The sequence below is a fragment of the Centruroides sculpturatus genome, unplaced genomic scaffold (genome assembly GCF_000671375.1).
Source record: "Centruroides sculpturatus isolate CEXI.00-Female unplaced genomic scaffold, Cexi_2.0 scaffold1637, whole genome shotgun sequence".
NCBI lineage: Eukaryota > Metazoa > Arthropoda > Arachnida > Scorpiones > Buthidae > Centruroides > Centruroides sculpturatus.
This window is the reverse complement of record NW_019385816.1, coordinates 109653-124836: the sequence shown is the minus strand read 5'-3', so window position 1 is coordinate 124836 and position 15184 is coordinate 109653. Positions and strand designations below refer to the sequence as shown.

Genomic DNA, 15184 nt, shown 5'->3' with positions numbered 1-15184 from the left:
ATGATTCTTGGAGGAGGAAGAGTTGGAAAGAGTTCGATTGTGAAGAGATTCCTCTTTAATGCTTTCTGTGAAAAATATCGTCCGACAGTTGAAGATCTTTTCTGTCGCGAATTTGATATCGGTTCTACAGTTTTAAAAGTAGACATAATGGATACCGCTGGAGATCTTCAGTTTCCGGCCATGAGAAGGTTATCAATAGCAAACGGTTTAGCATTTCTTCTCGTCTATAGCATAGATTGCCCAACATCATTTAATGTTGTCAAACAATGTTTTGAAGAAATAAGAGAACAAAAAAAGGATTTTCAAGAATTGCCAATAATCGTCTGTGGAAACAAGAGCGATCTTGGTGAAGAAAAAAGAGTGGTGAAGAAGGAAGACGTGGCCGAATGGGTTTTTTGTGATTTGCCACGTCTTAGAGTTAAAGTCATGGAATGCTCTGCCAAAGAAAACATAAATATAAAAGAAATATTTAAGGCATTTTTACAATTGTCTAAAATCCCTTTACCAGAAGGTGCTAGTCTGAGACGTCGTTCAAGTGCTCACGTACCCACAGGAAAATCGACACGAGTAGCTACAAGCTTGAGTCCTCATCACGATGCAGGTTTTGATGAAAGTTCTGGTTCAAGAATAAAACCCAGAAGTCGAAGTTTAATCAGAAGAAGCAGCAAAAAGGTTTCCAAATTGAAAGAACAAGCCCAAGACGTCGATGACTGTGTTGTCTCGTAAACAGGGTCATTATAAGTTTGAAATAAACAAACATATCTTTGTTTGTGCCACATATCTTTTTTTCCTTCTTCTCTTTATTTGTTTTGTAAAATGTTATTTAGAAATAGTTTAATGTAGTTCAAATACAGACAAACATAAAAAAGGTATTCTGTAATTTATGGCTCAAGCCGAATGAAATTAACTTCATAATTAAACAAAAAGAATAATGTTTGCTTAATGAAAGAGTATTTGAAACGAACTATAAACAAAAATTTACATTAAAGTACATTACACATTAGTAAATTAAAGAAACAAATACATGGAAAAAATCAATAATTAGAATAAAATATTTTAATTTTATAGCCGCATCGCATCTTGAAATAACATTTTTGAAATTATATCGATAGTTGGATAAATAGGACATTAGAAAGGTGTGTGCCCTTATTTACTGAATTTATCTTAATGATTTAATGAATTCTGAGCATCTGGTATCGACAAGCAAATACTGAAATAGCATATGTAATAACTTTTTATTAGTCTCTGAAAAGATTAATTAATAGGTAAAAATCAAACAACTTACTTTAAATAAAACTTCATATTTTATAAAGCTATTTGGTTTGCACCATACCTTACAGGATATCATAATATAGAATGTAAACATTTACATAAAAATAGACTTCATTTTACTCAATTGGAAATCTGTGGTCTTTCTTTTTCTATAGGAAATGTATTTTTTATCTTAAAATCTACAGATATTTTCAACTCTTTATAATCGTTTCACTAATCTCAATGGAATTACATTACACATGAAACAATAATTGAGCCTTTATTAGCTATGACAGAAATAACGCATAAAATAAACCTTAAAGAATCTATATATCTTGGACATTTAGGTGACTGATATCCTATAATTCTAGTTATATCTGCACTGAATATTATAGTAATGAAACTATAGATGTCTTTAGGGTAATTCGCATCTTTCCTAAACTTTTTCAAACGTCAGAATGAATTAGGTATTGTTAGGATGCCTATTTATAATGATAGTCAATATATACCTTATCAAAAATTAATTTTTAATTATGATTTTAAAATATTTATTTAAATGAATCTTAATTATTTATTCGAATAATTTCAACCTTAATTAATATTTAAAATTGAATTTTGCGAATTATTTTTAATAACAGCTTTAAATTTAATTTTTAAAAATAGAATAATAATTTACCATAAGTGTATAATTTATCAAACTAATTATATGGATCAAAATACTTGACTTGAATATGTAAATGCAAATGTAAAGCCAAGATATTTGCCTTAATTATTAATAATCACTGAATATTAATATGCCTTTAAAATAAAAAAATAACCAAAATTTCATACATATATATAGATAAGTGATGAAAATTATATAATAATTATTGAAAAATATTGTTAAAATATCTATATTAAAAAATTCTGAATGCCTAATTATAATGTCAAATGCCAAATCTGGTTAAGTTTTAAGGGACCAGAAATAAAGTCTATTAAGAAAAAGTATTTTACATTAGCAGGCTTTATGTTTGCAATGATATATTGTTGTCTACTCAGAGTTTCATTTTGAAAAGATATAGGGCTACACATTTAATATGAGCCCATTTACTGAACCGTGAAGCTCCAAAGAAAATAATTCTCAGAACGTTTTGACAAATTTATATGTCGAAAAATTTAACTCTTGAGTATCTTTCATAATTCAAGGATATTTTCTAGTGCCATTTGTATATATTCTACAGCAGTACAATAAATATGAATTAAAGAATGAGCAAATTAGTAAAAGATATAAATTATAATAAAGTGTTTAAGAAAATTAATCTTTCTCTTTATTAAGGTTGTTCACCTAATTAGGTTGCAGAAAAATCAATAATAATGATATTTTAATGATTTAGTTGTTGTGCAAATTATTGATCAAGTAGAAATTAGTTCTCCTTAATTTATTTTGCTAGAATTTATTTCTCATACCCAATGAATTTAAGATCTTTTCCTTCAGAATATTGCCATAAATTAAACTATAAAAATTCATGTAAACTTACGTTATAGTTTTAATAAAGGCGTTAAATTCTCTCAATATTCTTGATGAGATTAAATAATTTTTAAGAATTTACAGATATAATTTTTCAAAAATCATTAATATTTCTATATATTTTTTTAAATTAATAAATACCTTTTTAAGGTACAATTTCCAACATTATATAGGTTTTTTTTAAAGTTTGGACACTTGGTCAAGCACGTAACTAATGTTAAATATAATACAGATCAAGTTTAATAATATTTGCTTCTGAAATTAAAATCATTAACAGAAAATACTGGAAATGTAGATGAATATTGTAAATCTAAGCTATATAGATATATACGTTAACTGCTTCAATATCTACTTTTAAAATTGATGTTATTTGCATATAACCGTATCGAATGGAATCGAATTATAGTGTTAAAATACACTGTGTTGTTTGTTTAATGACACACGGAGCTTTTCAATACTATTTATAATATACGTTGAAAGTCTCTTTTGAAATGCAGTAGATGTTTATTGAATCGCGAAGTATATGAAGTGCTTTGGTCGATTAGAGAATCAATATAGCCGCATTCAATGAGTGATTTCATAATATAAATGTATACATAGAGGGACCACATGCTCTTGATACTATTATGAGGTTTCTCTTGATATTCAAATATTGTGGAAATTTGATGGTATTCATATAGATGGATCTCATAGTTGCCTTGAATAAGCTTTCTTATATGGGCTAATTAATATTAAATAATTTGAATTTATTTGTAAATAGATAAAAACAAAATATAGTCGTTTAGACTGTTTCTCTAACTTAGTATATTCATAGAAATTTATTCGTATATTTCTTCCAATTATATTTATGAAATTCTTTTTAATGCACTTTAGAAATTTTTAATTTTATGAAATTCAACCAGATTTTACAGCAATTTATACAATAGAAACAACCGATACTTTCGGTATCTGTTATTGTTTAACAAATGGCTTATATAGCAAGGTGTTTCTTAACACTATGCCCAATGAATTTAGTAGATCTTAAATAGAAACTTTTACTAAAGAATATGCCTCTATAAAGTGGTTTATCACTTCGTGAATGATCCATCCTTGTCGAAACACTGAAAGATGCTTTTATGGCTACCAATTTAAGCACCTTTTTAAATGGTTACTATCACGTCTTATTGTCAAAATATATTCGTTTTCTTCCAAATTAAATTTCTATAATGCATTTATAAGTGATACGTGGCGTCAACGTTAGAGATCAAATAAATATCTATGGAGTTTCTAATAAATATTTTTTAAATGATTTCTTATTTCTTTCGATGTTAAGAAGCTTTATAGAATTACTTAAATATGTAAAAGTATGTTTTATAATTAAATTTTGTTTAATTATAATATTAACGTTACGCTATTAAGTACGTTGTAAGAATTTAAATTCACATTCCATCTTATAATTAAAAGGTATTAACTTATGCATGAGCACATAAATTACTTTCATGAAAAATAATTTGTGGCTTTATCATATAGATCTATTCAGCGTAAAAATTCTTATCTATTTGTTTTCTTGTCAAACAATATAAGTGAACAACGAAGAAGTAGTTTGTGAAATTTATTGTGAAGTAGATATTATATGAGTCTTTCGTAAAAACATATAAAAATCAATAGTACTAGTAATATATTATATGTATTTCATCATTTGTATAAGTGCATAATTATCATGTATATGATTTCAAAAAGAAATTAAAGATTTATTTATTTGTATGTAAATATCTCTGAGTTTTTTTTAATTATTTTATTAAATTATTGATTTTTGTATATTAAAAAAATGTTTTTGAAAATATATACAGTAGACCCTCTTATAACACTGTAGATAATTCCGTTTTATATGAATTCCATGTTGTACGAGTCACTTAGATTTTACAAATACGTGTGCTGGGCTGTGAAAGGCTCACGTATTTGTGAAAGCTAAGTGACTCGTACAACATGGAATTCATATAATACGGAATTATCTACAGTGTTATACAGTAATTTGAAGGCACTTGTGAACAAAATAAAATATTTAACCTTTACAATAATACAGTAAATCTCATTTGTTGTAGTAGACATATTATTTCTGTGAAAAACAATAACTAAAATTGTTTTCTTTTTAATCAATAGATTTTAAATTAACGTTTAATAACTAATTAAAATAAAAATGGTAATTATTAGTCGTAAATAATTTTTTCTCATACAATAAAATTATTTGTAAAATAAAGAAATTTACTATTTTGTAATAAATAAAATCGATAATACAAAGATTAAAAAAACTAAATGAACAGATTTTTCTAAGATAAAATAATATTAAGCTTTCTGAAATTTTATATGAGCGTATTTCTAATATATTTTTGAATATTTTTGTTGTAAATATATATTTAAAAAATTGTTTTTCTTCTATATATTAAAAAAATAATGAACATAGAAGTGAACAAATTTTTACTCTTAACTTGTGCTATAAGATTTATTCTCTTTTACTATTGTTGGTCATAAAATATGAATTCAACAGACACAGGCGGATCCATTATAAGTTCTATCTATTTTTAATAAACAAGCACTTATTGACTGTTTTGGAAATATGATCCAAACCCTTAAAATTATTTATCGTACTGTACATGACGTTAGACAGTCTGCCAAGTTAGTCAATTTCTAAAGTAAATAGAAATTGCAACAGTAATATAAACCTTCTTCAGATCATGTTTAAAATAAAAATAAATGTCCAAAAATTATACAAGATCTTAATTTAATAATAATAATTAAATAATTTAATTATATATTAAATTATTTAATAATAATCATGTCTTGGTATTATTTTCCTTATTAAATTTCATAAGATTAATACATAATAATAGAATTATTTAAGAACTTCGATAATAATTTACTACGAATATATTATCAGTACGTTTAATTTAATAATTAAAATTTCGTGAATAATACAAAATGAAAATTAGAGTCAAATACACAATATCAATAAATAATCTAATTCTATAAATTATTAATTTTAATGGGATTTATAAATAGTAAAGTAATTTTGAATTTATATTGATGAAAACTTTAATATAATTTTTTTAAATTTTATGTAATAGATAATAAAATAATCAGATAAAAAAAATGATTCATCGTATTGTTTATGTCACTTTTCTGAAATATTCAGTAATAAAAATAAATTTTTAATCTAATTTTGTATCGAAAATATGATTTTTATACAAATTTCAGCTTCTTGCTTCTTTCTCATAAACTTTCACGATAGACAAACATTACTAAATCAAATTTCAGCAGTCAAATGGGATAAACATTTTATTTCTCCTAACATAGTAATGAGGCATTAAATAAAATATAAAGACGAGACAAAGTTGGAAAACAAATTCTTAATAATTTATCAACATTTGAAATTGTCTTTGATTTAAAACAAAATTCAAGTAATATTTTTTTATTCGTCAATTTATTAAACAAAAAATAAGTTAAACAAAAAACAGATTCGTTATTTATGACGTACGTAATAGTATCTTTAATATTTAATTTCGTTCTTGTTTTTTGTCAAGCTGTTACATCAAAACCAGTATTAAAGTGATGAAGTGAAGCAAGATTTGAAACATTCTGTCAAAACAAATAAATAGAATGCTTAAATTACATTACTAACATAGATTAAATTACATCCAACTGGTCGTCTTGCTGAATGTATTCTGAATAAAATTACCATTCATAATAGTCACGAAACGTGAGCTATCGATAGTCAAATCAAACTTCTTCATATAAAATAGTCTAAAAACAAAATAATTCTGTTTTAACTATTAAGTATCTCTCACATTAAGTAAATATTTAAAGGTAAAGTATTTTACTATTCTTTTATTATTATTTTGTAAATATTTTTCTCATTATATATTGGTGAGTTTAACCTGTTTATTTTCTATCTTTTTATATATTTTTCTTACATTTAAATAAAGACCATGACATTTATATATATATTCCTTTCTAAATTAATTATTTAGATGACGAGAATTTACTGATAATCAGATGTTTTTTGTGATGTTTTAATTAATTAAACTTTTTATAATTTCATTATTCATTTATAATTCCAACTATTTTATTTAAATAAATAATTTATTGTTATATAAATGTTTTTCTTTATTTTTAAATTAAAAACATGTGTTTATTTAATTAACTAATGTTAATTTAAATAGGAATAATTTTACATTAAGCTTTGATAAAGAGTAAATAAAAGTTAACAATAGTTGGTTTTGATTTTTTTCTAATTTGGCTAATATTTATTCATATACAGATTAATTAAATATTGTTATTTTAAATTATGGAATGACAATGACAAAAAGTGGAAGAAAATATTACATTGAAAAAGGTAAAATTGCAAGTTCCAACGGTTAAGTGTTGATGTTTGAATTGTATATTTATATGAATCTATAGAATTTGTACTATTAAATGATGCGAAATGGTCCTGATGGCGACTTTCTCGTCAGATGAACATAAACTTGTATGGACTAGTATATAAAACGTTGCCAGACGTTTCCACCATCCAAACAAACGGTCGGATGGCCGAGCAGTTAGAGTGGTAACCTACTGCTCTAGGAACTCGAAATCGAATCCTGGGCAAGCAATTTCTTAGAATTTCTTTATGAATAGTCATTCTCGGATAAGTCGAGCACGTTCTCCACCACTGGCCGCTCCATTGTGGTTCTGGCAAAACCCATAATGGTATAATTATGAAGGTCCTCAAGGCGGAAAGAGTTACCAAAAAATATCCGAACTCAATTGAAAGAAGTTTTGATAGAGAGCAAAAATAAGAAATTACGATACACTTACACTAATTCGTAAGGAGTGCGAAAAAAATCGGATTAGTACCCTAGCGGGTTTGAAATTTTATGTAATTACAAATGATTTAATTTGAAATACTTTAGTGCTTATTTAATATAGTAAAATTTTTTAAATCTTATTTTATAAGTCAAGTTTACATTAAGATATTAAAAGTGGAGAAAAACAAATTCCTGTTATTTTAGTTTTAATGTTTTTAACAATATTAAAATTCCACATTTGATAGACTAAATATAAAAATGTTTAGTAAAGAAAAAAAAAACTTTTTAGTGTTAAATGCTAAATTTAAATTCTATATTTTAAAGAATATAGTATCGTTATTAAATTCGTCAAATAATTTTACTTCTATAATATCTTGGTTATAAACAGATATATCAGTTAAAATAGAATTTGACAACTCTGATTGATTCCTAAAACCTAATAAAAGTGACAATTTTTCAGAAAGATATATAAATTTATTTAAATATTGATATGTAACAGATTCGATAAATGTAATTGTTTGTTTTTCAATTCTCTCCATAACATTGATTTCACATGAGGTAACGTCGTGTCATATAAAATCAACGAAAACAAATCAAATTTTTTGAAACTATCGAAATATTAAAGGTAAGTTTGTTGTTTAACAAACAAAAATATATCCATACTTGACAAATTTATTCAATACTTTTGACAGCCCAGCTTTTCTGGAGGATCCAGGATCGAATCCTAATGGGTCGAAAAATCTCAGGAATTTTTCTGGGTTGGTCTGTTTTTCGGCTTCTGTCCTTCACCACCGGATTGCCCCATTGTGGACTTGGCAGAATTTATTATGGACTTTGCTAGTAAGACACTCTTAGCGACACGAGGCTGAAAAAGTTTACTTAGAACTGTTAAATAACTTATACTCGAACAAGATACTTCCAATAATTAGCATTAAAATATTATATTTAGACAAAGTGTCATGAATGTAAGAACTATGAAATCATTTTCATGTTTGACATGCGTGTTAATTATAAATATTGTGGTCAAGATGAATTAATTTATAGCTAAATTTATAACTGAAATTGTTGCTTTGAGTAAGTAAATCACGAATAAAATGTAAAAGGAACAATAATTTTAGTAACCATTACAGAAAAAATTATTAGAGACTTTAAATTTTAAAAATAGATAAGATTTGAAAAAATTTAGAGTTTTAATCTCTTAAAATAATAAAATATTTTAAATTATTTTTTTTGCGATAATTTTAGCAATATTATAAGCATTTATTTATTTAAATTTAACCATAAAAATAAGAATAGCAATAGTAAAAAGAAGAATTAGAAAATAAAAGAAATGTTGAATTATAAATATCAAATGAATAATTTTTGGTATTCGAAATTGTAATTTACGATTGATAATGGTAAATATATTTAAAAAATTGTCTTCATAATAAAAAGTTTAAGGAAGTAGTTTCTTTTCAATTGAATTTTTCTTTATTCTTATTATTAAGATCATCAAAAAATACTGTACCTTGTTTAATATTTAATATACTATTAATAAGCTTAATTAAAATATTAATCAAGTTTATATTGTAATTTCGTTTATTAACAGCAAAGAATATTAATGAACATTTCATTGCTATTTTTGAACTGCTTTAAATTATAGAAATATTAAAATAAATTTATCTTTTCTAATTTATGTAGTTTTTTTATTTATTCCTAAATTTTTAAATATTTAATATTAGTATTAAATAATGCAATATAATATTATATAAAACCATTTTGAATGCTTCAATTAACTTGATAATAATATTATTATTATTATCTTTCAGACTATTAAACTCAATTATTGTAATAAAAACAATAGATATTTTATCAAGCGATATTTCTTTATTTTTCACTAATTTATGTTCTAAACATATTAATTACTGTATAACAACATTAATTACGAAAATAATTATATAACAATAAAAATTAGTAATACAACTATTTTAAACTATGTTACTGGGACCCACCAGTGGTCCTACGGCCCGGCAAGGAAAATATAGGCAACCTTTGTTCATTTTGAATGCTTCAAACTAACTTCATTTAGCAGTAAGAAATTGATGAAAACAACAAAAAACTGTTATTAAACACGATTAACATAAAACACTATGAACATGTTAATCATAATTTTATATTAATGTAGAATTGTANCTTTGTGAATGATCCATCCTTGTCGAAACACTGAAAGATGCTTTTATGGCTACCAATTTAAGCACCTTTTTAAATGGTTACTATCACGTCTTATTGTCAAAATATATTCGTTTTCTTCCAAATTAAATTTCTATAATGCATTTATAAGTGATACGTGGCGTCAACGTTAGAGATCAAATAAATATCTATGGAGTTTCTAATAAATATTTTTTAAATGATTTCTTATTTCTTTCGATGTTAAGAAGCTTTATAGAATTACTTAAATATGTAAAAGTATGTTTTATAATTAAATTTTGTTTAATTATAATATTAACGTTACGCTATTAAGTACGTTGTAAGAATTTAAATTCACATTCCATCTTATAATTAAAAGGTATTAACTTATGCATGAGCACATAAATTACTTTCATGAAAAATAATTTGTGGCTTTATCATATAGATCTATTCAGCGTAAAAATTCTTATCTATTTGTTTTCTTGTCAAACAATATAAGTGAACAACGAAGAAGTAGTTTGTGAAATTTATTGTGAAGTAGATATTATATGAGTCTTTCGTAAAAACATATAAAAATCAATAGTACTAGTAATATATTATATGTATTTCATCATTTGTATAAGTGCATAATTATCATGTATATGATTTCAAAAAGAAATTAAAGATTTATTTATTTGTATGTAAATATCTCTGAGTTTTTTTTAATTATTTTATTAAATTATTGATTTTTGTATATTAAAAAAATGTTTTTGAAAATATATACAGTAGACCCTCTTATAACACTGTAGATAATTCCGTTTTATATGAATTCCATGTTGTACGAGTCACTTAGATTTTACAAATACGTGTGCTGGGCTGTGAAAGGCTCACGTATTTGTGAAAGCTAAGTGACTCGTACAACATGGAATTCATATAATACGGAATTATCTACAGTGTTATACAGTAATTTGAAGGCACTTGTGAACAAAATAAAATATTTAACCTTTACAATAATACAGTAAATCTCATTTGTTGTAGTAGACATATTATTTCTGTGAAAAACAATAACTAAAATTGTTTTCTTTTTAATCAATAGATTTTAAATTAACGTTTAATAACTAATTAAAATAAAAATGGTAATTATTAGTCGTAAATAATTTTTTCTCATACAATAAAATTATTTGTAAAATAAAGAAATTTACTATTTTGTAATAAATAAAATCGATAATACAAAGATTAAAAAAACTAAATGAACAGATTTTTCTAAGATAAAATAATATTAAGCTTTCTGAAATTTTATATGAGCGTATTTCTAATATATTTTTGAATATTTTTGTTGTAAATATATATTTAAAAAATTGTTTTTCTTCTATATATTAAAAAAATAATGAACATAGAAGTGAACAAATTTTTACTCTTAACTTGTGCTATAAGATTTATTCTCTTTTACTATTGTTGGTCATAAAATATGAATTCAACAGACACAGGCGGATCCATTATAAGTTCTATCTATTTTTAATAAACAAGCACTTATTGACTGTTTTGGAAATATGATCCAAACCCTTAAAATTATTTATCGTACTGTACGTGACGTTAGACAGTCTGCCAAGTTAGTCAATTTCTAAAGTAAATAGAAATTGCAACAGTAATATAAACCTTCTTCAGATCATGTTTAAAATAAAAATAAATGTCCAAAAATTATACAAGATCTTAATTTAATAATAATAATTAAATAATTTAATTATATATTAAATTATTTAATAATAATCATGTCTTGGTATTATTTTCCTTATTAAATTTCATAAGATTAATACATAATAATAGAATTATTTAAGAACTTCGATAATAATTTACTACGAATATATTATCAGTACGTTTAATTTAATAATTAAAATTTCGTGAATAATACAAAATGAAAATTAGAGTCAAATACACAATATCAATAAATAATCTAATTCTATAAATTATTAATTTTAATGGGATTTATAAATAGTAAAGTAATTTTGAATTTATATTGATGAAAACTTTAATATAATTTTTTTAAATTTTATGTAATAGATAATAAAATAATCAGATAAAAAAAATGATTCATCGTATTGTTTATGTCACTTTTCTGAAATATTCAGTAATAAAAATAAATTTTTAATCTAATTTTGTATCGAAAATATGATTTTTATACAAATTTCAGCTTCTTGCTTCTTTCTCATAAACTTTCACGATAGACAAACATTACTAAATCAAATTTCAGCAGTCAAATGGGATAAACATTTTATTTCTCCTAACATAGTAATGAGGCATTAAATAAAATATAAAGACGAGACAAAGTTGGAAAACAAATTCTTAATAATTTATCAACATTTGAAATTGTCTTTGATTTAAAACAAAATTCAAGTAATATTTTTTTATTCGTCAATTTATTAAACAAAAAATAAGTTAAACAAAAAACAGATTCGTTATTTATGACGTACGTAATAGTATCTTTAATATTTAATTTCGTTCTTGTTTTTTGTCAAGCTGTTACATCAAAACCAGTATTAAAGTGATGAAGTGAAGCAAGATTTGAAACATTCTGTCAAAACAAATAAATAGAATGCTTAAATTACATTACTAACATAGATTAAATTACATCCAACTGGTCGTCTTGCTGAATGTATTCTGAATAAAATTACCATTCATAATAGTCACGAAACGTGAGCTATCGATAGTCAAATCAAACTTCTTCATATAAAATAGTCTAAAAACAAAATAATTCTGTTTTAACTATTAAGTATCTCTCACATTAAGTAAATATTTAAAGGTAAAGTATTTTACTATTCTTTTATTATTATTTTGTAAATATTTTTCTCATTATATATTGGTGAGTTTAACCTGTTTATTTTCTATCTTTTTATATATTTTTCTTACATTTAAATAAAGACCATGACATTTATATATATATTCCTTTCTAAATTAATTATTTAGATGACGAGAATTTACTGATAATCAGATGTTTTTTGTGATGTTTTAATTAATTAAACTTTTTATAATTTCATTATTCATTTATAATTCCAACTATTTTATTTAAATAAATAATTTATTGTTATATAAATGTTTTTCTTTATTTTTAAATTAAAAACATGTGTTTATTTAATTAACTAATGTTAATTTAAATAGGAATAATTTTACATTAAGCTTTGATAAAGAGTAAATAAAAGTTAACAATAGTTGGTTTTGATTTTTTTCTAATTTGGCTAATATTTATTCATATACAGATTAATTAAATATTGTTATTTTAAATTATGGAATGACAAAAAGTGGAAGAAAATATTACATTGAAAAAGGTAAAATTGCAAGTTCCAACGGTTAAGTGTTGATGTTTGAATTGTATATTTATATGAATCTATAGAATTTGTACTATTAAATGATGCGAAATGGTCCTGATGGCGACTTTCTCGTCAGATGAACATAAACTTGTATGGACTAGTATATAAAACGTTGCCAGACGTTTCCACCATCCAAACAAACGGTCGGATGGCCGAGCAGTTAGAGTGGTAACCTACTGCTCTAGGAACTCGAAATCGAATCCTGGGCAAGCAATTTCTTAGAATTTCTTTATGAATAGTCATTCTCGGATAAGTCGAGCACGTTCTCCACCACTGGCCGCTCCATTGTGGTTCTGGCAAAACCCATAATGGTATAATTATGAAGGTCCTCAAGGCGGAAAGAGTTACCAAAAAATATCCGAACTCAATTGAAAGAAGTTTTGATAGAGAGCAAAAATAAGAAATTACGATACACTTACACTAATTCGTAAGGAGTGCGAAAAAAATCGGATTAGTACCCTAGCGGGTTTGAAATTTTATGTAATTACAAATGATTTAATTTGAAATACTTTAGTGCTTATTTAATATAGTAAAATTTTTTAAATCTTATTTTATAAGTCAAGTTTACATTAAGATATTAAAAGTGGAGAAAAACAAATTCCTGTTATTTTAGTTTTAATGTTTTTAACAATATTAAAATTCCACATTTGATAGACTAAATATAAAAATGTTTAGTAAAGAAAAAAAAAACTTTTTAGTGTTAAATGCTAAATTTAAATTCTATATTTTAAAGAATATAGTATCGTTATTAAATTCGTCAAATAATTTTACTTCTATAATATCTTGGTTATAAACAGATATATCAGTTAAAATAGAATTTGACAACTCTGATTGATTCCTAAAACCTAATAAAAGTGACAATTTTTCAGAAAGATATATAAATTTATTTAAATATTGATATGTAACAGATTCGATAAATGTAATTGTTTGTTTTTCAATTCTCTCCATAACATTGATTTCACATGAGGTAACGTCGTGTCATATAAAATCAACGAAAACAAATCAAATTTTTTGAAACTATCGAAATATTAAAGGTAAGTTTGTTGTTTAACAAACAAAAATATATCCATACTTGACAAATTTATTCAATACTTTTGACAGCCCAGCTTTTCTGGAGGATCCAGGATCGAATCCTAATGGGTCGAAAAATCTCAGGAATTTTTCTGGGTTGGTCTGTTTTTCGGCTTCTGTCCTTCACCACCGGATTGCCCCATTGTGGACTTGGCAGAATTTATTATGGACTTTGCTAGTAAGACACTCTTAGCGACACGAGGCTGAAAAAGTTTACTTAGAACTGTTAAATAACTTATACTCGAACAAGATACTTCCAATAATTAGCATTAAAATATTATATTTAGACAAAGTGTCATGAATGTAAGAACTATGAAATCATTTTCATGTTTGACATGCGTGTTAATTATAAATATTGTGGTCAAGATGAATTAATTTATAGCTAAATTTATAACTGAAATTGTTGCTTTGAGTAAGTAAATCACGAATAAAATGTAAAAGGAACAATAATTTTAGTAACCATTACAGAAAAAATTATTAGAGACTTTAAATTTTAAAAATAGATAAGATTTGAAAAAATTTAGAGTTTTAATCTCTTAAAATAATAAAATATTTTAAATTATTTTTTTTGCGATAATTTTAGCAATATTATAAGCATTTATTTATTTAAATTTAACCATAAAAATAAGAATAGCAATAGTAAAAAGAAGAATTAGAAAATAAAAGAAATGTTGAATTATAAATATCAAATGAATAATTTTTGGTATTCGAAATTGTAATTTACGATTGATAATGGTAAATATATTTAAAAAATTGTCTTCATAATAAAAAGTTTAAGGAAGTAGTTTCTTTTCAATTGAATTTTTCTTTATTCTTATTATTAAGATCATCAAAAAATACTGTACCTTGTTTAATATTTAATATACTATTAATAAGCTTAATTAAAATATTAATCAAGTTTATATTGTAATTTCGTTTATTAACAGCAAAGAATATTAATGAACATTTCATTGCTATTTTTGAACTGCTTTAAATTATAGAAATATTAAAATAAATTTATCTTTTCTAATTTATGTAGTTTTTTTATT

The 15184-nt window shown here is 24.1% G+C and overlaps 1 protein-coding gene across 1 annotated transcript; it reads left to right on the top strand.

The window, feature by feature from the left end:
- Nucleotides 1–4441, top strand: LOC111642297 (GTP-binding protein Di-Ras2-like). The gene has a single exon (XM_023388629.1). The coding sequence runs from the start codon at nucleotides 1–3 to the stop codon at nucleotides 724–726; it is 726 nt and encodes a 241-aa protein (XP_023244397.1). The 3' UTR covers nucleotides 727–4441.
- The last annotated feature ends 10743 nt before the right edge of the window (nucleotides 4442–15184 follow it).